Raw genomic sequence first — 26,476 nt, forward strand, 5'->3', positions numbered from 1 at the left:
ACACTCATTCTCCAAGCTAGGATGGAGTCAGCAGCAACTCGAGTCTCTGCTCACATCTCCCAGCAAACACAGGCTTGGGCAGCAGCCGAGCGATGCCCAAAGCCAACCCACGGTGGGGACCTGCTGAGGAGAGGGGGCCTGTACAGCAAAAGCTGCTGTTGGGTCCCCTAGAGCAGAAAGAAATTATTTGGGGGCAGCAGAAGAACTGATAAAGATGTAAGGATGGAATAAGAGCCAAAAGTTTAAGGTGGCCTGTTGGGAAAAATCAGTAGGGACAGGCATAGGCTGTACTTTGTTCACAGCAAAGGGCCCATCTCAAATCTTCATCTTTTCTGCTAAAAGTTATTGCCAGTGCACACAGTGTGAAGTGCAGTGTCTCAAGGGGAACATGGCACTGTGACAGCAACAGGGCATAACATGAATTCCCTGGCAGAATGGCCCTGCCATGCAGGAGGAGGAGGAAAGAGCTCCATTAGCACATCAGAAGTATCAGGTGTGATTAGGAGTGCTAAGGATGTGGTTGTGTCCCTGAAGAGTCAGTGCCACTTTGGGATCACAGAGTTTGGCAGGAGAAGATGAGAAATGACAGCTGAAACCAGTTACAGAGGTGTTAGTGGTGTTTGGGGAGAAGCTGGGGTAGATCTCTGGCATCCCCTGCCTTGCTAAAGTCAGAACATTTTTCACACAGTGAAAAACAGCTACACTCCTCATGTTGCATCAGTAGCTCCCCAGTTTAAATTTCAAATAAATCCTTCCTTCTGCTTCTGACGTACCTCCTTGTAAATTCTAAGGGGAAAAATTAGGAATCAACACTTACTGCCCTTTCTTAGACAAGTTATTCCTTCTTGGAGGTTGTTTAGGAGGATGCTATCCCTCTATAGGATTCAATAATCACAAACTGGAATAAAACTGGGACATGAACCAGACTATAACTATAGAATAATGAATAATTCTGCTATTCCTAACCCATGAAACACAAAGAGAGGTTTTTAGCATATGAAAGACTCCAGGAAAATGCATGCAGCCAGACTGTTAGCATTGATAATGTTCCCATCTCAGAAATGATTCCAAGAACTTGGCTGAACAAGCTGACATCAGAAGAAGAGTGAGGAAGCAAGTCTGGGATACAGCAGGAGCTCTAAAAGTGTCTTGGAAGAGACTCAGAGCAAAGTAATGGGTTTTCAGGCTCCAGGAGTACAAAACTGAGCTCAGAGACCCCAAAGGCACCACAAACAGCAGATAGAGGTGTTGATCTTTTCTGTCTTACTTGTGCAGGAGAGTCTGTATCCTCAGCATGGTGATTCCTGCTTTTCCCCCCAGTACAGTTCCTTTGGGCATGAATGGAAGAAAGCTGACTGTAATAACCTCAGTTACCAGCACTGCTCTCTTTTTCCCCACATCCTCTTTTTTTCTGATTCCCTAATGCTCACTTTGTCTCGATCATCTTCCCAGCCACAGAGGATGCAGGGTATTTTATCTGCAGCTGGATGGCAGGATGATCTTGTAATCCCCTTTTCCCCAGCATTTTCAGACTGTTCTCCATCTCATTCTCCAATGAGCTAATCCACACAGCTTATGTCACCTCCCTTTTGGATAAGTTTCTCTAGACATTTTGCAAGAAACCGTACTCCAGGAAATCCATTGGTGTAGGGACAGACAGGCAGAAAGATGCAGGTGTGAGATGCAAGATTCATGTACAGTACTAAGAAAATCCCCCCCATAACAGCCCCACCTGGCTCAGTGGCCCCACCTGGCTCTCCCCCACTGCAGTGATGTCCATTTATGAGACCTTTCATTCTTATCAAAGATGTCTTTTTGTTTCCAGCCCTTTAAATCTGGCCCATCCAAGCTGTTGAGCTCTGGAGAAAGCCTTTGTTGCTTGTTAGCAGTGTTGCTGGTTACTCCTCTGTGCTCATTGTATCTTACTCCTGAGACTAATTTAATACCTTAAAACAATGCCTTTAGAAAAGATATCTGTCACTGAAAGGCCTCTGCCAGAATTCAGCTGCAGCAGGTGGGTTAAACTCTGCAGTAGGAATAAAAAATCCAAATTTATCGCAATTTAAAGACTGGAGGACAGAAGGTTTAAAGAAAATGGAGAAATGATGTCACACTACAAATGGTACGAAAAAGAAAGTCTCTGGGGCACAGATTACTTCAGGGCACTAATAACAATGAACATATCAGTAGAAAGGATTTTAATAAGGACCGAAGAGAAGGCAGGGAAACAGGCATTGATCTGCAAAGGGAAAAAAAAATAGTCTGAACATGTGGGTTTTCACAAGGATATGTTCAATTTTTATAATTGAGAGCAAAGCCCCCACTAAGGAAAGATCTGCAAGAGAATTCTTTAAACTGCATTGCTGATGAATTACACTGCTCTGAACTACAGTTTCCATTAAAAATGATAAATTGGGAGGGAAAAGTACAAAGCATGTAAAAGAACAGCACAAAAGGGGAAACAACAGTGATGTGTTGAGCAACTAACACAGAGTACTGGTGTTTGCAAAGGGCTGGTTTCTGTACTCACTGATAGGAGGAAACTGCAATTTGGGCTGGGGAGGGTCTCTTGACTTCCCTGTACCTTCACCTTTAGGGCTGCTGTGATTCTCCAGCTGCTGGAATAATTTCTTTTAGGATTAGGACACTGTCAGTGCCCAAAGTCTCCCAGCAGAAATACTCCTTGGCTCAAGGAACTGGGTTACAAAGCCCTGGCACAGGCTCTGTGATGTTACATGGACTAAATAGCCGCGATTTCAAGTAAATAAAACCACTTACGGGACACAGTTTGGGAAGATAAATGGACAAGTTGTTTGTTCGGGTTGTCTGTCTCCTAATCAATAGCCCTTCTGGGACCTAATTTTGTTAAAGTCTGACCCTTCCTGTTGTATCTGAAATAATGAGACAAAAGCAAATGTCACTTGAAACTCCAACAAATAGATTAAATCCCAAGGCAGGCGGTGAGGGTGTGAGTAACTTTCAAAAGCAGTTGATAAAGAAACATAAAGGAGCTCTGTCTCAGTCACCTGAACAGGCAGAGCAGCAAGCCCAGAGCTGGGAATTTGGCTGCACTGGTTCAGGACAGAAAGGAAGCAGAATTACCTGCAAATGCAGATGTTCCTCGTTGAATTGCTCACCTTCCCCAGGTTGTGAGCATTTCAGGGGAACAATTTTCAGTCCTGCTGTGCAGGGCCCTCTTTTACCTCCTTGCCTTTCCTTTCATCTGCCAGTTATCACAGCTGTTGGGGTTTATATCCAGTGCTAAATGCTGAACCATCCTGAATCAACTTCAAGCGGGTTTGAGTTTTTTTTTTTTTTTTTTTAATTTTGGTTTAGTTGTTGTGTTTATTTCCCCAAAGAACAGTGAAAAACACAGTTCAAAAGCTCTTTGACCTGTATAAACAGAAACACCTGCAACCCCACAGCACCTGTTCAGGGTGTCCCAGTGAATGTGTCTCTTCAAACACTGTGTTCCCAGTGTGTTGGAACCTTCAGCTCCTCTGCCCTCTCCTTTTTCTTCCTATGGAGCTTTGTCTGCAACAACACTTCATCTGAGCTACAAAGATTTCTATTTACATGTCAAGGCAGCTCTAGAAAGCTCCACAGTGAACAGAAATGTTACTTCTATGAGAGTGCGTACTTCTATGCAGGAATTTGTATGGTGCTCCATTTTTTACCTCTTAACAGCTTTGAAAAGATATGTATTGATAATTTTTGTGTCATTCTGCTTTAGCAAAAAAAAAAAAAAAACAAAAAAACAACCAAAAAAACACCTATTTTGTTGCTCCAGGTTTAAATCAGAGCTCAGGAAGGGTTGTTTCTGAAGCAGGGGCAGAGTACAAGCAGTGATCAAGCAGAGCCTGAAGTAGTGATTGCAAAGGAGGTACATTTTTATCAGTATTTGCATGGTTTGTTGTAGACATATGTCAGATGATGGCAAGGAAAGGGCTTGCAACACGACAATTACCTCCATATCATATGGGTAAAAGCCAGACTCAGAGCTGTTCAATATTCTAGCTGATAACATGTAAAGTAGCTACTCAGACCGCAGGAGGGAGAGATGGAAAAGGCAGTAGGTTAATCTCCAGCTCCTCTCAGCACACAGCTCTGACTCATATAAGGCTTTGCTTGAGTTACCAAGCCCCAGAGAAGGAGGCTGGACGGTGGAGGGGTTTGTCACACCACGGGAAGGTTTGCAATATTTGTGTACACAACACCCCTGCGAGGAAGCCACCAGCATTCTGCCAGAAACAGAAATAGGCAACATGGTGTTAGATTTTGTTACCTTGTCAACCAGCAGAAAATTCAGCTTTTCTCCAGTGGATTTGCATCTTTGGGCACGAGGTGCTGTTTTTCTCCGTGCAGGGGATCCAGAATAACAATTGACAAAAATAAACCACAAGCAGACAAATGGGCAGAAATTATCTGTTATTTCTGAGCATTTAAATACATTTTTTTTTTTTCCTACAAGCCTGTCAGCCTGCATCTCCAACTGTGCCTTTGTCTTGCTGTGGGACATGAAGTTTGAACCCTGTAGGGGTCCAGCTCTGAGAACCAGACAGGGGGCTCACCCAAAGACAGGCTGGTTTGGTGACTGTAGTGTTCGATTGACTTGTCCACATAGAAACGATGGGGCATTAAAAAAACATAAACAACACATTTGGTATTCAGGTTGCTGCTTCTTTTGGAGTGCATGGAGTTTTCAGCCAGGGATTTCCAGGGAAAAGCAAATGTCTTCATCTGCCTCCGCACCAGCCATCAGGGGACGAAATCTGTGTGTGGAAAGGATGAGGCCACTGAGCAAATGAATAAATAAGTGTCAAGATCTGAGAAGGAATGGCATAGAATTAATCCTCCTCCCTTCTTCCCTTGTAAATCTTTTGTTCCGTGCCAGTGAATTTCTTCATCGCCCAGGCCTTTGCAGCACTGAGCCCCCGTGAAATGAGTGTGTAGGAAGTGAGGTATTGTTCCTGTCTATCCACCATGGAAACATTGCTGGGGACATTAGGAGCTGAGGGTACCCCCATGATCACTCCAGCTGCTCGACTACTGATGTAGTTTTGTGTTAACCCATGAAGGACGGCTGAGGAGCAGTCAATGGAACCGCCTTTTATCCATATGGGCTGCACTGAATCACCCTGATTGCTTTGCAGAGGAGGCTCTTGCAGGATGGATGGTGCCTGAAGGGTGAACAAAGGTCTCTGCCTGGCTCAAGAGAAGTAACCAGAGACCACCCATAAAAAGTACTGAGACAGCCAGGACTTACCTCTTCTACCTGCCCCATAACACCCAGAGATATCACAGCCCCCTGGATGTCCAGGCTGCCCAGGCTGTCCTCTGGCACCAGGAAAACCTTGAGGGCCAGCATTCCCAGGGTAACCCTTCGGGCCTGGTTTCCCCAGCACAACTTCTCCTGGTGGGCCTGAAGAAGGAGAAGCACTGTAAGCTGTAGCACATCTACTTTAGCTGCTTCAATGTAATAACTCTTCTACATCTTCCTCCATCCTACATGGCAGTTAATTTTCTGGGTGTTGCTTCCTCATTTTGGTGGACAAATAGGACTGGCCCGTTGGAAAACCTGCTCTGAATCCAAAGAACTAGAGGGCTTATTCTTGACCTTAAGGGTGCCCAGCTTGGCTGAAAATAGGTCCTGGTTATGAGAATCCAAAGTCCACTACGTGCCAATGCAGAAAATCACCTTAACCCCAGGATCCATCCCAGAGTAACTGCTTTTTGTGTCTTTACATCTCAATTATAAAAAATTTAAAATAATAATAATATGTTTAATAGTGCCTGGTTTCTTATGCCAGTGGCAAAGCTCCTGCTGATTCCAAGTAACAGGGATCAGGGTGGAGGAGCACGTGAAAGCCTAACAGATTACTCACAATCCCTTACCTGTCACGAGCTGAATTTTCACAGTTTCTATCCCCAGGGCATCTGGCCTTGCATGCAAAAAACCAGCAAAACTAAAGCTCTCAGGATATGTCTCAGGTCCATAAAATACATCATCACCTAGAAATTGGTACCAGAGGGAAGAAGCTGCCTGGAGTAATCTCTTGTGTCTTAGCAGAGAGGAACCATCCAGGATGCTGCCAACAGTGGTGTGGGGGTGAAGGTCAGTCCACCCCACCACAGTGGTCCTACAGCTGGATAATGCTTTGAATCTGAGAGCTGGTGGGCATCAGATGGCCCTGCTGGGTCAATGCAAAGAGGTTATATTCACTCTACCTGTTCTGCCTCTGGGTCCTTGGCTACCCTCCTCACTGGCTCCAGACATTCCTTTTTCTCCTTTAGGTCCTGGGGCTCCTAATCACAGATAAGAGAGAAATGCAGTTGCTTCACTGCATTTCAAATTTCCCCCTGAACTGGTGCTCCTGCAGCCTCCCAACATGCTGAAGTGGAGTCCCAGCCCTTGGCAACACTGAGAAACATCAATTTCCTTTAATTCAGTCTGAACACCTACTCTCTTGCTGTGACCAAAAGAGCATTGATTTCTTTGATCCAATTAGCATTGATTTGCAGTCTGATATGGGTGGAAATGAACTTTTTTTCCCAGAGAAATTCACAGTGATAGTGTTAGTGCACCAGCCTGAGGGTGAGACCCGTCTCTGTGCTCTTCACATGGAGCAGACAAATCAGAAAGCTGAACTGTCTCTTCAACCAGGTGCTGGTTAGTTAGGATTGCTGTTTTTGTGTGAAATTAGTCACAAAACCAGTACATCTCAAAGAAACAGGTATATTTTGGCAAAATACAATTTTGGATCATTTTAAGATGAAAATATTTTGATCAGCCATGTCCTCAAGATGGTTTTACAGTGAGATTCATCTTCTCCCATCTCCTGCTTGACAGGCTGGAAACATCTGCAGGTTGATGCTCCTTTTTCTCTGAAGCGACACTTTGATAAGCTTTGCAGATACCAGATAAGGCTGACTAGTGCAGGAGTAAGGAGCTAAACAGAACATTTCTAGTTACTCAGAGGTGTTAGGACACTGCTGAAACCAATGTTTTTCATTTTATTTTGACAGATAATTACTTGAGCCACTGCCAAACATTGTCTGTGAATTCAAGCAAAGCATCTTTCCACTGTTCACTCACTCATGTGCAATAACTGATGTCATTTCTGAGATTACATTAATCCACTTCTTTAGTCATGTGTGAGTCTTTCATTGTTGAAACTACTGCTCCACTTTTTTTGTTGAAACCCACTTCCACTTTCAACATTGCTTCAGTTGCCTCATGTCTTCAGTCAGTGTTTTCCAACACTCCTCATTTCTGTCCAAAGGTGATCCATTCCACCACCATCTGCTCATCCAAAGGGTTGTTTCTTTTGCCTTTCTGCAGGGAGAGCCTCCTGCCCTCTAAAATTAAACTCTCCATCCCCCAAAACCTACCCTGGCCTTCCTCTCAATGCAGAGCTTGAAAAAACAATGGGCTGCATCTGGTTTCTGCCTACTCTTCGTAGAATTGAGAAGTCCAAAAGGAAAACAGCAATGAGATGAGATAATATCATGGGTTATCTTTACAGTACTGCTTGAGGCACTGAAATGTTTAGTTAAAGTGGCAAAGGTATAGCAAAAGATGTTTACAAAGGCTTCTGTCCATACCTCTCTCTCCTGGATACCCATCTTTGCCTGGCCGTCCAGGGATGCCGTTTTCTCCTCTCTCCCCATTGCTCCCAGGGGGGCCTGGAGGACCTGGTGGTCCTGGTTCTCCTGGTTTTAACCTTTCTTCCCACATGGGAACTGGCTTCCTTGCGTGTTCATGAATGAATGAGTCAAATTTCAACACATGAGCTGAGAAGGCAAGACAGAAAATTAACGTTTCCTTGGCTGGGAAATTCAGAAGGGAGATAAAAATCAAAAGATGTCATCTAAAAAGGTACTTAAAATGATCAACTAGTGCTAAATAGCTGCCAGTCCAAACTGACAGCTTGAAGTCCAAACTGAAAGCCAGAAGATGAAGATGGGCACCTCAGTCATGACTTTGCTGCCTGACCTTGGTCAAACCACTATTTCTCCTCGTGCATCACAGCACAGGAGCTTTATAAAAAAGCCTCATCTCAAGAGGAATCAGCACACATCACCAAAAGAATTATTTCTTTCAAATTAGTTTCAAGCTTTTCCATTTAAGAAATAAAGAAGCCTCTGCAGAATAGCAAAGGACTTTACAAAGAAATATTTCACAGGTCTCTGTGCCAATGCCACCCAATAAAGCGACGTGGCACGTAGAGCCTGCGGTGGAACATTTGTTATGCACAGTGCTCAGCACAGCACAGGATGGAGGAGCTCCTGGGGTCACTTACAGCTTCATTCTGTCTCTCCTCTTGTTTTTTCACTACTGGAGAGTCACAAAACCATAAAATGACAGAATGGTTTGGGTTGGAAGGGACCTTAAAGCTCATCTTGTTCCACTACCCTGCCATGGGCAGGGACACCTTCCATTAGATCAGATTGCTCCAAGCCCAGTTCAACCTGGCCTTGAACACTTGCAGGGATGGGGAGTCCACAACCTCTCTGGGAAACCAGTGTCAGGGCCTCACCACACTCACAGGGAAGAATTTCTTCCTAATACCTAAAATTAATCTGCTTTCTTGCAGCTCAAAGCCATTTCCCTGTGCCCTGTCACTACATGAACACACTCGGGAGCTGGGCTGGTCATACTCACTCTGAATCATCCGCTCACAAGCCTGGCTAACAAGCTGGTAAATTGTGGCCAAGGACTGTGGTTCCCCCTAAAATGAAGCATTTTTTTTTAAATTAAGAAAAAAAGGAAGTATTAATATCTTTTAAAAAGGATCGATATCATAATGCATGATAGCTTTCTGCCCATTCATTTCCTCAGCTTGAGCTTCAGAGATATTAATTACTGTGAAATGCACCTCTATTTATTTATCATAAAGCTCTGAAACCAGAAAATTGAAATTGGAAACATCAATAATTGCTTTTCTCCTGCACATCAAAAAGCCCAGACCGAATCTAAATAATTACCAAAGCTACCAAAAAATGGAGAGCAAATTTCACCCTCAAATTTTATCAGAAAAGATGCTAAGTCTATAACTCAGTGTTCTGTGATATGTAAAACATTTAGTATGATCAGATATTACAACATCCTATCTTTGACTCGATCTTTTATGAATATTGATTCTTACTGTTACTGTATTCTGAATAAATCATATGTGAGGGGTCCTCTAGAAAGTTCAAGTAAAGTAAGGAAAAGTGGAAAAAATGTAAAAAAAAATGCTTAAAAATAAACACTGACTCTGTGAAAATTCATACCTAATGCACTGTGTACTTCCAGAAACATTTATAAAGCATACATGTCTGGCTGGATCACAGTGCAGATTATCCAGACCTTAAAATTGTGCTCTGCACAACAACCAAGGGAGGGGGAAATGGAAAGTTCCACTGGAAAACAAAACAAAACAAAACAAAACCAAAACAAAACAAAAAACTAAAACAAAGAAAGTATAGAAAAGGAAAAGCTGGTGGGATTGGAAGGACAATGCTGTTAAAAACTGGAATACTGAGGCATTAATTTGAGACAAAAGCACCTCAGCCCCATCTGAAGCCTAATTTGCATAAGCCAGTCTTGGCAAGGAACCTCAAGACTCCTAGCAAGTCATGGTATTTCTATTTAACCAAAAGTCAGGATGAGAAAAAACTTAATTTCCCAACAAAATAACCTTCCCAGGCAGTGTGGATGTCCTGACCTCCAAGGTTCTGTGCTGGGGCACAGATGACAATTATTACAAATGAGTCCCCTCGTTCAGTGCATTAAAACAGAACCATTCGGTGAAGAAAAGCAGGTTTGTTTTTTTCATTTTCAGCAAGGAATGGATTTTCTGTTGACATTTCTGCTTCGTTACCACAAATGATATTAAGGAGCTCTTGACTGCTTTGGGATTATTTATGTCCCATCAGCCACAGCCCGTGCAGGTGAACGGGAAGGCAACAAGCAAAAGGTATATGAAGTTATTCAGCACTAGAGAGGTCTGGCTCATATTTGTAAGCAAAGGTTGCAAATCAGGTTACCAAATCCACTCTTTTGAGTGTAGGATACAGTGACAGTGTTACCTGGCACCAGAAAAACTCACTTTCTCTCCTCTTTCTCCTTTTGGACCTGGCAGCCCCTATAGGAGAAAAAAATAAGATAAGGAAGAGCAGAAAAAAACACCCAACAGTAAATAAATGGGGATATGGGTTACATTAGTGTGACATGGAGCACAAAGTTTGTTTCTCACAGTCTTCTTGTTTGCTTGACCCCATGACAGTGACTGCAAGAGCTTTTAGTCCATAAGAACATTTTGTTTTCTTTATAAAGAAAAATAAGCAGTAAATGGAGCAGTGGTATAAGGACCAACAACAGGGATGGAGATTTCTGAGATGCAACCTTAGAATACATTTCCCAACAGGGAAGGTGGTTTTATCATCTGAGAAGAAGAAATATCTGTGGCATCTTGATCTGTGGCTGCACCTACAAGCCCAACACTGGCTATGCCAGCTCAGGACTGACTCCCTTGCTTTATTCTAAACTCTTACACCAGAAATTCATTTGGATATTGGATTTTGTGTAGCCTGTGAATCTCCAGAGGGCAAAGGGAGGTGGGATTTGTCGAATGCTTTATCAACAGTTTAGTAGCCTGGGCTTTGCATATCCAGGCACCTGCTTAAGAAGGATGAGTGTGAATTTAAACTATTCTTTAGGCTCTGAGGGAGAGCTGCTGGGGGAACAGCTTGTTTCCACTCAAATATTCCACATCTTGGCCTTCTTTGAGACCCAAAAGCAGACACTTACTGTTGGCCCAACATCACCCGGAGGTCCCTTCTCACCACTGCTGCCTCGGGTGCCTGTCGCTCCTTGGAAACCCTGCAGAGAGTACAGATTAAAAATCCAGTTATTTCCTTTCTTCTTCTCCTGTTCAAGGAGCTCCAGGGGCACCAGCAGTAGGAGCTTGGAGGACTCTAGCAAGGGCACTGCAGCCTTAAGTTTCCTGTCAGTACCTCATCTGTTGTTAAGAGGATATTGTGTGTGAGTCATGTTCACATCATTTCCTATTACTGTCTCAATTATGGCCAAGCCAGCAAAGCTGAGTTTTACCAACAAATTGCAATGTAGCTTATACCCTAAAGGCTTTAGATCCTTCATTATATATTCAGATTTAGACATAGCCTAGAGCACAACCCTTTTATTCAGCCTCCTAATACCATGTGGTTGTTTTCCCTTTAAGACCTATGTTGGCCTCTAATACTTTTTAACACTAGCAACAGCTTCGAGAGTGGGAAGTTCCCTCTTCAGTCCTCTCTTCTTTATCAAGTTTTTGTGTCATTTGGACCCTTAAAGGGAAGAAAAAAATAAGCCAAACCCAACTATTAAAAATATATTGTTTTATAATTTTCCAGCTATCACATTTAAGCTCAGTAGAGATTAGCAACTGTTCTGAACAGTGAACATAAAAGAAGTCTTCAAGGCACCAGAACAGCTTTCAGAGCCTCCTCTGAAGGCTACAGTGCTTTCCTTGTGTTCAGAAAGCTGAGGTTCAACCCTGCCAGCTTCACGTCTTCCCAGGATGAGCAAGTCAAAGTTATGAGCTGAATTCAACCTTGGGTCCCATAAATAACTTAGCACAACTACTGCCAAATTCCTTGTAACTCAGCGGTGAGACTCAGCCGTGAGAATCAGCAACTTATCAGGTCCACCATCCACCAACTAAAACCCAGTCTGGTTCAGTTTCCCATGTACAGTGAAGTGTACCTGTGGTGCCTTCAAATTAGCAGATGTAAATCAACAGATCTTAAGGTTCTGCCACTCTGGGCACAGCAGAGCACAACACACTTATCTACATCCAGCCCTGGCAGCAGGTATTGGCAGTGGTGTGGGCAATAAACCTTTCACACCTCCCTCCATCCTCCAGCTCCTGCTGATTTCAGTCTAACAAGCCAAATTACCTCAAACTCATCCCAACAGTTGGAAAACAGTAGCACTAGGAAAGCCAAAATAGCAAAACAAGCATTGCATTGCCGGGATAAATCTTCCTCAGGACTCGCCAAGGTTTTTCTTCTTACACAGAGAGTGGGGAAGTTGTGACCTGCACAATGTGCCAGGTATCCCCCATAGTGCCCCAAGAAGGGTTTTTGTCCTGACACATCCAGGTGAAACCCCAAGATTCTGCTGAGGAAGAGATTGTGGCATGGATCACTCATAATGAGTACTCACCCTTGGTCCAGGAGGTCCTGGAGGCCCCGCTGTGCCTTCTAGTCCCCTCACCCCCTGCAAAGCCAAATCCAGTCATTTACTCATGAAAGAATTCTGACAGACCTCATAAGCAGTGAGATGGTTTTCCCATGTGCTGCTTTTAATAAGAACTTGCTAAGAACGGATAAAAAAATTCATCTACCAAACAGTAAGAAAGGTGGCGCCTGCTCAGATTTGGCCAAACCTGAGATGACCCCATTTTTTCTCCCAGTCCCTCTGGCTTTGTGAGAAGACTGTTCACTTCTGCACTGAGTGCATTAGGACAACTGGATGTTGTGGTACACTCACAGCAGATTTTTAGGCACCCGTGCATGAAAACTCAGAGGTGAAATGTTTTACCTTTGCACCTTGAAGTCCATCCCTGCCTGGAGCTCCCTGCACACCAGGAATGCCCTGTAAAATCAGAATTGTTGGGTAAAGCTGGCATCTGATTATCATTGCCCTAATTCATCTTGTGACAGTGGACAGAAAAAAATTATGGAAAAAGAAACAGTTATTGTTTAAACAGAGCAAGGACTGTTATCCCAGCTTAAATTCCATTATACCTAGCTTCCAGATAGGTCTATCTTTCTTACCCAACTGACTCGGTGTCCCTTGGGAAAGTGATGACACTCCAAAATGAAAGGCAGTTCCCAAGCAGACAACAGCAACAACTCTGTGGCTTTTCAGTCTTGTTTAAAGTAGTTACTGGGACAAAAGGGTAAATCTTTGGGACAAGTAGAAGAAACGGTGTCTTTCATTACCTGCATGCCAGGACTTCCAGTGTCTCCTTTCTCTCCTTTAATTCCTGGTGGTCCCTTGGATTAAAACAGAAGCATTCAGTGAGGCACATGACAGCACCCTTTAAGGCAAACAGCATCCTGCTGCTCCACACCCGTGTCCCAGGTTGCTTCTGCTCCCTGCAGTGTTCCAGGGTAATTCACAGCCACAGCATGTGAGTGGGGACTCTGCCATCCCAGACATGCATGCAGAAGCTACTCCCTGCCAAGCAATGATGATCATTGGAAAGGAAAGTGCCTGAATATTCATAGAATATCCTGAGTTGGAAGGGACCCCACTGGGATGCTTTCAATAAAAGCCCATTAGTGAGAATCTGGACAAAAGCAGGCTTTGGCCAGAATGAGTAAGTGCTGGGCCTCATCAGCACAAAAAAAGATTGATCATCATCTCTCCCTGGTGCAGCTGTTCAGCTGCTGGTAAGGATGATGTAAATACACAGATCACAGCACTGAGACACCCATTTCTCATTGCAGAGAGCAAGTAACAAAAAAAGGCACTGGAAGAGATCACATACCACAGGACCCTGAACTGTGATTCCTTGGGAACCTGGAGAGCCTTGCTGGCCGCTGGGACCTGCTGGTCCTACTTGTCCAGGTGGGCCTGGTTCACCCTAAAACCAAAGACAAGAAAGCAGTCTCAAGGAAAGGAAGTGTTTAGTGCCTGCTCTCCTCATGGGCTGCACTGCTGACCTGGTTCAGCATGAACCATCTACAGGATTCAAGATGAAGTTGGGACAGTGAGGGGATCTGTAGTAACCTCAGCTGCCTTTGTCTTTTAGGTCCAAAGTTTTGATTGATCTTTCATGGGAGAAGAGAGCAAAGCTGCAGAGGGTGCTTTGCAGAATATGGTTCACCTTCCCAAGCAGCAGGTCATTCCTGTTATTCAGTGTGGTCTGAGAACAAAGGGGAATGTTCCTTATCCCATGGCTGAGATCTGCATCCATTCTCATTCCTTCCCCAGAATCTTTCCCCTCTAACCAGGCTGGTTTCCCAGAGGTCATCCCAAAGAAGGTGACCAGTGGGCTGCTCTGGCTCTGCCCTGTGTTGATCCATGGAGCCATGAACGCTTGCACCAGGGTTTGCTCCCATTCCCAGGGTGTGGGGATTGAGATCCAGCCATTCCTCAGGGCTCCTCCTGAGGGCTCTGTGTGGTTCTTGCTCTGCTGCTTTCCTCACACTGCTCTGCCCCAGAGCAGTTCCAGTCTGTCTGGTCCAGAGGCTTGGCAGCCAGAACAAGCACAGCACAAAGACTGACCATTTTCCAGCACAGCTGCTCTCAGAGGACATTGCTGACCACGTTCATTGCCTTAATTCAGCACAATTGGGCTCATCACCTCCATTTCCAAAGCCCAGCTGAGCATTTAATTCACAATTAGTGATCCCATGCTTCACAATGCGTCGTTAGGGCTCTGTTTGGGCTCAGCTTGGTGCAGTGAGACATCCCCAGCCCAAGGAGTCCAGCTCAGACCAGGAATGAACCCCCCCAGCTGCACTAACAGAGGGTCCTGCACTCCTGCTGCCACTCAGCCCGAAGCAAACAAAGCCAGAAGTAGTGCTGAGTGTCAGGACTCACCTTGGGTCCTGGCTCTCCCTGCTCCCCCTGAGGTCCTCTCCTCCCAGGGCTGCCCTGCCAGTGGGACACAAAGAACATCATCATATTTATTGCACTGTAGCCAGGAGCCTGGGGGACAGAACTTCACTGCCCACAGTGAGAGGTGTTTCCTGCCCCACAGAGGTCACAGCAAACAGGGGTAAGAAGAAAATTAATCAAGTCATCCAAGAAATGTGGAAAAGGAAAGAAGAAAGGAACAGCACAGCCCCTTGGTGACCAGCAGTGGGAAATCTACACTCACCCCCAGCAGGGAGAGAGGAAGTTTCAAACTTTCCAACCTCCCTCCGATTCCCCCTGCAAATCCATCCTGAGACAACATCACAAATGGGCATGGGAATACACTCAAAAAGAAAAAGAAGGGGTGCACACACCTACACCTCTTTGGGACTCTGTTGGGTTTTATAGTGTCACCCCAAGAGCAGAGACACGTGCTGAGATCAGGGACAGCAACCAGCTGTGGGAGACCTGGCTCAGCCCTGCCGAACTGCTGTGTGGGGAGAAGAAACAATCCTTCTGGCATAAACCAAGAGTGTGTGAATTTTCAATGTCTAAATCTGAAAGTTGCTATTCTTGAGTCTAAAAAAAACCCTGGATTTGAAATGAGAAGCACCTTTGGGAAAGGTGCTTTCAGAAGTGCCCAGAAAGTCATTTCACAAGTCAGCTGGACGTGGTCAAAAACACTCATTAGGGCAGCAATGAATACGAGGTGGGACATAGTCTTGCTAACTGGAGCTTTAAAAATAGCAATGAGTGCTATTGTAACTGCAGCAAATTACCAAGGGTTTAGTGGTGTGAGGATAAGGTTATGTGTCAAAACCCGATCTCCTCTAGTGCTTTAAACAGTCCTGCTCTTTAAGGAGTTGTCTGTGGAGATGCTTAAACCACAGGGCAATGCAAGTGGTAATTAGGCACTTAGGATATTGGAGCAAACTGTGACAGTGGAGTGTGCTGTTAATTAAACTTCCACCGGAATGAGCAAGTAATTACTCTGCAATGAGAAGCTGTTCCTTGCATGGAACTGAACTCACAGCTAAACCACAGGGCAATGCAGGAGGTGATCTGAGACCTTTCCCCTTGAGAAAGGAGGCAAATGTGTTTTTTTTAATGTTTATTTTCCAGGAGGAAAGTACCTGGAGTGGTTGAACTGAGGTGCTCTGGACAGACTGTCTGTCAGGTTTCAGCTGTCTCATGCAAATAAAAATGTTTTCTCCAAAACTTTCAAGATGCAATTTTTTTGATAACTGCTTCCTAGTGTTTAACTGGAATATTTTCTCCTGCTATTTAAACCCATGGTGACTCTCCAGCATTCATAATGGATAGGGTAGAATATTGCATTTGCCCTTTATCCCTGAGCATATTGCATATGTAATGACTGCTTTCTCTTCCCCCTCATCTCCTCAGGGTTTTCTCACAAGTGACATTCACTGAACAGAAAGAGAGCTTTGGGGACAGGCAGGATTGCAAAGTTTCCCCTTTCTCTTTACTCTGCCCACCCACACAGACACTTACAACAGTCCAATTTAATACAATATCCACATAGGATATTGTGGTGGGTTGGGCTTTTTTTTTTAATTTAAAGAGTTTCAGAGCCTACAATACAATGAAATCTCTGCAGACACAGAGGGTGACCTGTCCTCCCTCTCCTAAGAGGATTAATGTGGTACCAGGAACTGCTCAGCCTGTTCCCAGCTGCAGCTGTTGCATTGCCAGCTCACCACCTTCCCGTTTCATCAGCATCTGAAATCTGAAGGGCAGCTCTCAGACTTGCCCTGGCACAAGTAGGACCTCAAAGCTCCCTGAGATAGGGTGAGAGGAAGTGGCCTCAAGTTGCACCAGGAGAAGTTCAGATAATGTATGAGGGTAAATTTCTTCACCAAAACGGGTTTTCAAGCACTGGCCCAGGCTGCTCAGGGCAGGGGTGGAGTCACCATCCCTGCAGGGATTTAGGATGTGTAGATGTGGCACTTGGGGCCATGGTTTAGTGGGCTTGGCAGTGCTGGGTTAATGGGTGTATTCAATGATTTTAAGGATCTTTTCCAACCTGATCTATCCTGTGACTCTAAAGCCTCATGGAGCCCCAGGAGCACTTCCCTCATGCCCATAGTGCCCAAAAACCCACGAAGGAACAGCAGCCCCTGTAATATTCTGCATGGAAGGGTGAACTCACAGGGGGTCCTGGAGGTCCTGGCAAACCTGGACGGCCCGAAGTACAAGAGCAGGCAGGAGCCAAGGTGGGGCAGGTCTCCTCATCCCTCTGAAATGGAATCAAACCAAAGGGCCATGAGCAGCTGCATAGCAAGAGCAGGAGGGGTCATAAATAACATATTCAGTGTTTCAGAATTCAAACTTTCAGTTGAAGAAAAGCAGAATTTTTTTTTCTACTTTTTCTACTCCACTGAGATTTTTGTGAGCAATCAAGTGCTTTATTTTTCTGTCAAATAACAAGTTAAAAGAAACAAACAAACAAAAAAAAGGACCATCCCTACCTATAATGTGCAAAACACATACACTCCTTGCTATGTATTTATACACTCCATAAAGAAGCTTTCTGTGTTGAGAAGAAAAGTGAAAGGAAGAGTGGGAGATGTTGCGCCCCAGGGTGAGATGGCAGCAAAGCTGCAGGACTGTCAGGGCTGCTGTCACGGATGAGGCCGTGACAGGAGGCACAGACAATGCACCAGGATTTGAAGTTTTCTTTCTTTTTGAAGTAAACATAGTTCTGTTTACTTCACCAAGAAACACACTGATGTTATTCCCAAGAGAAGAGGAAGAAAAAATGTTTTCCCTCTTGAGTCTGTCAAAATCATTCGCAGCGTCACTTCAGTGCCACGGACTTGTTCCATCATCCCCAGTTTCATGTCAATAAGCTGAGTGGTCCCTCTTGTCTTACCAGTGCAGGGAGATCACAGCATCTGTCTTCTTCTGCCCCTGTGCTGCTGCACAAGATCTTCAAAGACTGCAGCTGGAACTGGGAAAAAGAGACAGCCTGATAAGAAAGTACCGTTGGCACCCACCATCCATCACCAAATCTCACGAAGTGACAAAAATAATCTTCAGTGATGATTTGCCAGGACTCTTCCATGGGATCTCAGCTATAATTTGTGCTGCAAAAAAGCCACAGTATGACAAGTACCCCCAGATACTGAGTGTTGCCCAAGCCACCAGGTCTCTGCCTTGCTAAGCAAGTCAAGAAGCAGCTTCACACCAGCAAAGACAAGTCTCCAGTTTACTCACAGCCCTGCAATAGCAGCAGGTTCTCAAGTAATTGGGCTTCAGCATCACCAAAATGGGAAAGCAGACTGATTTGTTCCCCTTGGGGACATGGAGATAAGAGTAAATGTGGCAGCAGCATTTCCCAGGGCAGATGTGATCCCCTCGCAAGAAATCCCAACCTGTCTCTCCCGCTGCATCCCTAACAACCAACACATCTTCCCATTCTGATTAACAAAGAAGCACACAAAGGCAAATAAAATAACGAGGCAGAGATTATTTTCCCTTTCCTTGACACCATTTCTCATCTTTTTTTTCTTTCTTTTTTCTTTCACTTCATGGATTTAACAACGAGCGTGCTGTACAGCCCAGGGAGGGTGACAGGCAGCATCTGGATATAGATGAGCCCTATAGATCAAGTGGCATTTAAAGATATCTTAAATTAAATGAGGCTCCATGATAACCAGTAATGAGACACTCTGTCTTCTCAAGGGCAGCAGAGCTGTGGAAGATGTGAAATGTTGCTGGGCTGGAACAGCAATGGGAGTAGGGACAGCACAAAGCTGTTCATTACTTGGCTAGACCTGCCTAGCTGAGCTGCAAGCAGGGAGAATTTGGGAGGGACGAGGAAAGCACAGATGCCTGCCTTCTTTGCCATGGACTTGTGATCAAATTGCTACTTATTAAGGAATTAAGTGAATAATTTTTGAATACCAATGTCACTTGATTTGTTACACAGAGGACCCCAGAGTTTACAGGCATTTCCAGTGTCCATTTTTCTCCAGGCATATCTCAGCATACCATATTTGTAGCTGGGAAGGCACATGGGACAAGGGCACTGATTTTACTGTGCTGCCTTGAGGCAAGGGGAGTTATAAATCACCTGATGAGCTGTTTTCCCATGGACTTCTAGATCTAAAAGCAGAGCCAAGGAGCAAAACCTTCACATCAGTGGTGAATGATTTCCTACAGCCCCAGCAGCACATTGTGAGTGATGAACTTGTCACTGTGCACATAATTAACACTCCTGTTTTGGGGGGCTAAGTATGGAACAGACTGCCAGGAGAAGGCATACACGGGTGTTCTTGCCCTGAGGACTGTTCTTTGGGCTGTCTCAGGGCAGGGCACTGAGTCCACACTTTCCCTTGTTCTTTCCCCTGGCAGGGAGCAGCATCTGAAGTGCTGTGTGATGGTAAGGACATACCCACGGGCTGGCATGCACTGTTTGGGTTGTTTTCTTTTCCAAGCAGCAGCTGATAAAGAGTCTCTATCCTGCAGACTATTTTCCTTTCATTTGCATGCAGATAGGCAAGTCCAAACACACTGGAGACTGAGGTGCATCCAGCCCTGCTGCCTTCAGTCACCAGCGTTTCCCAACATCACTCCATGGGGGCTGATGTGCACAACCTCCCCTTGCAGAAGCAATTCCCAAACCCTCCTGTCTGCTTCAGCATCTCAGTGCAGGAGCTGCACCTCCCCGGTCCCTGGAGGATGCAGCCAGCAGAAGGCACCTCTGGGACACGCCCACGCTGCTGCTTGTGATCCCCATCCCCAAACCCCGGCAGGAGGGACAAGAGCGCTGGCTGTCCCGGTGCTGGGAAAGCTCATTAAACCCGCAGGGATCAGCGGGATCAGAGCACGGCCGTGCGTCACAGCGGTGCTGGGAGGCATTCAGAGCGAGAGTGCTGTGGGATGGCACCGCTCTCCATCTGCCCAACCCAGCCAGTTCCAAATGGAGCCCCCACCCATCCCCTGCCAGCACCCACCACTGGGACTCACCGGTGCAGACCCGCTCCGGGGCCCTCTGGTCCTGGTCACTTTTCCCAGCATGGTGAAGCCGGCGGTGGAGATGCTGCCGACGGTGTTGATGGGTTTCTCCGCTATTTTCTTACAGTCCAGATAGAGTTTGATCTTGAAGTGGCTCACGGCCACGTGCACCTGGGCAGCAGGTGGAAAAAGGCGTGTTGGAGCTCTGCCAGGAGATGAGGGAGTCTCTTACGGACAGCAATGCCTTCTGCCCGCTTCCCAGACTGCTGCTGTTGGTCCCCCTCACCTTTCCTCAGGAGAAGGCTTTCTGGACCTGTGGTATTAAACACCTCAGTCTTCAGAACTTAGCTGAATAATGACCCTCACCACAGATACTGTTGGAAAGTGCTCATTGTGCATTTGGATGGAAATCCCTTTGCTCTGAGGACCTAGATAGCCAAACCCCCGCCCTGCTATGAGCGATAAAGTGGCTTTCTCACAAGGCTGGATTCTTTTTTCCCTTGTTCCAGCACCAAATGGTCACCAAAATCCAAAATTTAAAAAAATAAATAAATTTGATTTTTCATTTTTTCCTCATTATTAAGGCCTAAAAACCACCTTGATTTTTGAGTTTCTGGGGAAAAAAAAGGAAAGTAATCAACATGTGGAAATTATATTTTGATTACAAGGTAAACCTAAATTCTTTACAATTATAACTTTCAGCACATCAAAGAGGTCTGTCAGTTCCCTGGCAATCGGGATGCAAAGCATTTGGATAATCACTCCTCACTTTGAACAATACACATTGCTGGCACTCCCAGACCAGAGTGGGATTGTGAGCCACATTTCTCCCTCTTTTGATAAGGACCTTATGAAAGCTCCCATAGAATATCTTCTTCACTTCCTGATGGTCAAAGGAGACTTCCTGTAAATCAGCCTTGTAGTCATGATTGAAATAGGTCAAGGATTTCTTACTGGCTACGGGGGAAACAGAACAAATAGCAGCTTAGAATTAAAAGAGAAATTGATTTTATCCACAGACACAACAGCAAATAATTGGACTTGAATAAGGTGGAAGATTTCATATGCTATCATGAAACACTTCTAAACACTGGAAAACTATATATATAAAAATAAAGAATAGGTTAGAAGCAGAATAAAAATGAAAATACGTCTTTTAATTGCACCTCATTTTTGAAATGCAAGGTAGGCAGCAGCTGCTGAGTAACAAAACCATTAAAACTTTCCAAGTGAACCCCAAAGCGAGTTCTGCTGCTCACAAAATGCACGCAAATACCTGAGCTTAATGTGCTCAACAAGAAACCTTACGGTCAAGGTTAACCCCCAGGAGAGGCTGGAAGTCCTCATCCGTTATCTGCCACACGGCAAAGGGCTCCTTGGGGGTGTCGGGCAGGAGGCGCAGGAGGATGCTGATGGTGTGCTCGGGTGGGATGGCAAAGAGGTGGATGTCACTGCAATGAGACAAGCCAAGGAGACATCAGTGACTTCAATCAACAGGCAACATCCTCCAGGCAGGGCTCGTCCAGCGTGTTTCCTGGGCAGGGTGGCCTGGAAAAGGTTGGATCCCAAGAGTTGATCGTGATACACCCAGAAAGAGCCTGGGCACTATTTGTGCATCCCTCTCAGGCTGTTGAGGTCTGTGCTGAGCGATGAGCACTCATGGGCCTTCCCCTCGTGCCTGGGGGATGCTCGGGTCAGTGTCAGCCCATCACTGCTGGAGCTGCCTTAGGGAATGCCAAGGCACAGCGAGTGCAGCCTGAATGCTTTCCAAAACAGAGCCCAGCAGAGGCTTACAAAACACCCCTGCCAGGTTCCAAAACACTACCCCAGGTCTCCTTTTCAAGAAGGAGGAATGTTTGTCATATATCATGGGGTAAATCTTTAAATCTTGGCAGAAAACTCTTGGCTTAGGGACATGGTTTAGTGGTGGACCTGGCAGCACTAGGTTAAGGGGTGGACTCAATGACCTTGGAGGTTTTTTCCAACCTTAATGATTCTATTAGTCTAAATCAGCATAAATACCCTTCAGGGATAAGCACTGAGCCCACAGAAAAGCCCCCACTGGGTCCCCACATCCCAGCTGCAGGATTTAGGCTCAGCAGTGAAAGGATACAAGGCAATTGAGGAAGGTCAAACTGGTTATGCCTGAAACATGTCTGTAATCTGAAACAGGACACATTTGCATGGGCATATACACAACTCATTAACCATCTTTTCAGGACTGAATCATAAATAATACAAGGTTTTTCTTTCTTTTTCAATTTCTGAAGGAGTAATGTCCTTGGAATGGCCTCTATAACAGCTGAACAAAAGGATTTGCCCATCGTTTTCCGAGTATTTAGACCAAAGAGTTCTCTGAATCTCCCTCACTCTGTTTACTCTAAGGAGCTTTGCTTCTTTAACTAAGATTAAGCAGAGCCAGTGCCTCAGTAATTAGACTTTAAACGAAGTAGCAATGAATGTCAGGAGTCAGATCACTCCAGATTCATAATCATAAAAAATGAATGAGGTCATGGGAGCTGCCTGGCCCGCTTGGGACCCTGCGGAGACGCTTCGTACGCAATGAAATGGGGTCAAGTCACAACCCAGAGTCAGTGGTTCCTCCGTCTCATCAATACAGCCTGAGCTGCAGAGAGCAGCTATCAGAGTAATGTTTTCTAAAGCAAAGATCTCTCTCCAAACCAGAGGTGCTGGGAGAAAGGATTGAAAATGAAAATGTGACCTCAAACTGCCATCGCTGAAGAGTAGGTGGCTGTGGACAGAATGCCTAAAGAATGGTGCAGTGTCCATACGTGACATGATCCTGATGTCCATCACAGCAACTAACACTGCTGGAAAAAGTGATTTCGTAGAAATGAAAAACATCACAGTGAAAATGTTTGGCTACACAAAAGATGTAATAAATGCTATTGTGTCCCCTTAACTTCTGTGTGACATGTTCCAAATCAACTTAAGGAAAGTCAGGAGTTTATTTATAAATACATTAGTTAAAAAACCATCTGGCATTCTTTTCAGTCTGCCAGTGGTTTGATTTAGCTCATCTTTATAATTTCATTTTGAAGTTGTCAGTGGGGGCTGCATAATTATCCCCCAAATGAGTGACCTTCCTTTCCTGTGCACACAGCTAATGTTCATGCACGAGTCTGAGCATGAAGGTGACACCAGTCACTGCTCTGCTCCCACCTGGTCCTCTGGGTGAGCTGAATGTCTCTGAACAGGGTGAACGTACGGGAACCGCTGAACACGAAGGGCTCCATGGCCACGCCTTTAATGGAAGAGTATTCCTTCTCTACTAAGCCAAAAACTTCCATCATGTCAAACCCTGGAAAGAGACAAACAGGAAAATCGGTGATTGGAAAAGAATGAAAAAGAAGTGTGTTTGAAGAGCAGGTAGAATTAGCATGGAGAAGGCAATAGGTGTAAATACATGGCAACATGACACCAGCAAGACTGTCCAAACTTGAGTGTATCCCACAAGTGGCAGCCATGGAAAATAAGTTTGTGTCTGTATCCTCTGTGCACATTTTCTGTAGTCTCTTCCTCTCGGAGGAGAGTGGACTAAAGATGGAGACTTTCACAATTGTGTTTTCAGATCTTCAGAATGAAAAACAAATGAGAAAGACGTTACTCCAACAGTTTCTCCTTTTCAACCAGACACAAAATATTATCTTCAAATGACATGGGATCAGTCCAGTAATTGCTAGCAGGGAGAGAGAATTATTCCTGCTCTGAAATGCCTTATATACGAGTGTCAGAAACTGAGGAAAGAACTTTAAAATACAAGCATTTCCATTTCTCTCTATTTTCACCAGACACCCGGGGGTGACCTGCCTTATGTGGTTTACAGATTCTCCTCTGACACCTCTGACATCGCCTCCCTGGCTCATGCAGCTTCATCTCTCCCAGTTCCAATTAAAGCTCCGAGTCATTTTGTTCATTTCAGTTTTCTTTTCAGTGAGACAAGATCTCACAATTTGGATTCTTTCTTAGTTTATCTGAGTTTGCAGCAGTCTGGGTGGAGTAGATGGTTCCTTCTTTAGCAAATGGCTTCTGCATCTCCATAGACAGGGCAACATTGCTGAGAGTCTCCCAGGCAGGGCTGCACATCCCTGTGAGCTGTGAGGGTCAGGGCTGGGAGTTGAGCAAAGATGAAGTGACTCAGCCACAGGGTAACCAGAGCTGAGACCTGGAGCCAGTTTTCTTGGTCTCAGCTGTATCACAAAACTCTCTGGGAAGGAGGTGATACACTTTATAAGCAGAACTAATCACCTTCTGAGTAAGAAATTCTTACAGCAACCCCAACAGCATGAGCAGCTGTTGTGGCACAAACAGCAGAAATGGGAACTGCTGCCCTAACAAAATCCATCCAGCCTGGCTGCAGAGAGCTCCTCGGGCATCTATCCCTTCTCAGAGGATGCAAAGGTGATCCTGGGGACAAACTGAGGGGGTTTTGTGTTTGACAGACTAAAGGAGCCTGCATGAGTTAGGAATTTAAATCCTCTTGACATTCAATGGCTGTTTGAAGCTACACTTCCTTAAGGCCAGTGAAAATCCTGGCATTAAGCACTAACAGCAGAGAGCACGAGCTGGTGGAGCACGAGCCATTGGGAATACCAGTACCACTGCAGAATATTCTTCTACCTGATAAAGGATATTTTCCAGTTTTGGTCCTCATACTTCTCCCCTTTTCCATGGGACTTTCCCCACACACACACATGCTTAGATTTTGTGTGTGTTTCAAAAACCAAGACCAGGGGTGTGTTCAGTCACAGCCCAGCAGCACCAGGGCTTGATCTGCTACTGTTACCTCGTACGGAGCCCTCGGCAGAGGAGATGGTGGGACAGGCTGTGAGAACAAAAAGAGAAGGGAAAAACTGTTAGAGGAAAACAAAGGCAGTAAGGGATTATGGAAGCAAAATGAACACAGTTCCTCTAGGCAAAGCAAAGGAAAAACACAGAAGACCTCAGAATATTCTGTAGCTTAAATCAGAGTCTGGAATTCAACTTTGTTTATCTATCTATGGAGAAAGAGAGAATTTATGCTTATGCAAACATAAAAGTTTGTTTCTTGGCTTGCCCATCACAAAATAAAAATACTGTCTTTCATCATCAAACATCTTCATGATCACTTTCTTCTGACTGACTCACCTGGCACCTTATGATATGAAATACAAGGGAGCATCATGTTTGGCAAATTTCTCTTTAAAAACAGACATCAAAGCACGTTATTTTCTTTTTAAAACAGCTCCTCAGTGATGTTGTAAAAGAAAGATATCTGCAATTCCAAATTTTGTACCTGAAACTCAAAATACACACAGCAAAACTATATATCTCAGCTTGAGAGTCTGGCTTTTGAATTCTTTCAGGAGAAAATTCTTTGGGAGTTTCGGCCGAGTTTTGCAGGATGTGTTACAGAAATTCCCTTGGTGAAACCTCGGAGATGCCACGGGACAGAAAGCAAAACCAGAGGAGCAGACACTGGGATGTGAAGCTGGAACACGAGGCACCAGGGGTACGAGCTCTCTGATCAAAATGCTCAGGTGAGGGGGTGCTTTAGAAAACAGCTCACGAATGCTGCTTTCAATTATCTGCTGCCATGTAAATCCCAGGCCATGGATGCCAGATGGAGCTGGGACAAAGGGAATGCTTGACGCAAAACGAGAAATGTCCCTGAAAATCAAGGACACTTGACAAGATTGGCTGTTTCACAAACGGTTTTCTAGGTCATCAGTATAATAGAATCCAGGAGATCATTATACTGAGGCTTTGTTGCAGCCTTGCCATTCTTGCATCAATGCCATTTCGTAGCCCAGCAGAAAATCAGGCCTTTCAATTTTTCTTACCTAACTTTTGCAAAATGTGTAAGAAATTTAAAGCGTGTGACTTACCCTGCCCAAGAGACCTGAGATTCCTGAGTCTAGAGGAGTTTCAATGCCATTCTTCAGGATTGAGAAAGGGCATGATTGAGAATGACTCTGATAGTCATGAGACTGCTGAAGCCAGGATTTAAACCCCAAAGACTTACAAGTTGCCATGACCTCCATTGTTCAACCTGATGTTTAGTTTTATATATACATAGCACAATTCCCATAGAACTGGGTGTAAAACTATTGAAGAGGTCTATGGAAATCAGTTGAAAAATCAGTGTCTGAAACTTGAGCCTCAAACCCATCTCTTTGAGCTTGACCAGCTTGACCCTGGTTGTGGAGCAATGTCCTGCATTCAGGATAATCTGACTTACATCTCCTACTTGTACACAGCTCTTTCCCCAGCCTTGAGCATGGGCCATCCACAGCTCCTCTGGGCAACCTGTGCCAGGGCCTCACCACACTCACAGGGAAGAATTTCTTCCTAATATTTAATGTAAACCTGCCCTTTGTCAATGTGAAGCCATTCCCCCTTTTCCAAGCCCATGTAAAAAGTCCCTTGGAACTGAAGAATGGTGAAGAAAACACAAAAGAAATGCCCCCAAAGTCCCATAAATAGGCTGCAAACTTGTCCATTTTCCAGGTATCTGACTTTCTTCCTTGGGAGTCGGTGAGCTCATTCTGACCCTTGTCCAGGCTCCAGAGAGGGTCCCTCTCACTGACATCCCTGGCAATTCCCACCTCCTTCCCAGGCTGGTGGCACTGGGATTGCTCACAGCTCTTTGATCTGGCAATGCTCAAGCTTAGGTGAACCGTATCTGAGGCAGGGCAAGGATCCCTGACTTCTGCTTTGAAGATTTTTCCCTAGACTTTCCAGCCTGGGATTCCTCCTGCCTTGTTATTCTCTTTGTTTTTCTGTTTTTTCTCCCCAAATCCCAGCCCAGGGCAGTTATTCACTGTACAATAAACATTGCTCCCTGCAACTTCA

The 26,476-nt window shown here is 45.0% G+C and overlaps 1 protein-coding gene across 1 annotated transcript in view; it reads right to left on the reverse strand.

The window, feature by feature from the left end:
• Positions 1–3,791: 3,791 nt before the first annotated feature.
• The window catches only part of COL20A1 (collagen type XX alpha 1 chain), a 49,788-nt gene continuing 27,103 nt past the window's right edge, over positions 3,792–26,476 (reverse strand). The window contains 19 exon segments of the mRNA XM_050313629.1: positions 3,792–4,772; positions 5,267–5,422; positions 6,229–6,306; positions 7,606–7,794; positions 8,666–8,732; positions 10,095–10,130; positions 10,796–10,867; positions 12,215–12,268; positions 12,593–12,646; positions 12,997–13,050; positions 13,548–13,643; positions 14,606–14,659; positions 16,812–16,898; positions 17,535–17,612; positions 19,634–19,792; positions 20,469–20,578; positions 20,930–21,072; positions 22,805–22,943; positions 24,429–24,467. Of these exon segments, the coding sequence (XP_050169586.1) occupies positions 4,759–4,772; positions 5,267–5,422; positions 6,229–6,306; positions 7,606–7,794; positions 8,666–8,732; positions 10,095–10,130; positions 10,796–10,867; positions 12,215–12,268; positions 12,593–12,646; positions 12,997–13,050; positions 13,548–13,643; positions 14,606–14,659; positions 16,812–16,898; positions 17,535–17,612; positions 19,634–19,792; positions 20,469–20,578; positions 20,930–21,072; positions 22,805–22,943; positions 24,429–24,467 (1,679 nt within the window). The 3' untranslated portion in view covers positions 3,792–4,758.

This window comes from Myiozetetes cayanensis, unplaced genomic scaffold (genome assembly GCF_022539395.1).
Source record: "Myiozetetes cayanensis isolate MyiCay16 unplaced genomic scaffold, myiCay2020 scf19, whole genome shotgun sequence".
In the NCBI taxonomy this organism is placed as follows: domain Eukaryota; kingdom Metazoa; phylum Chordata; class Aves; order Passeriformes; family Tyrannidae; genus Myiozetetes; species Myiozetetes cayanensis.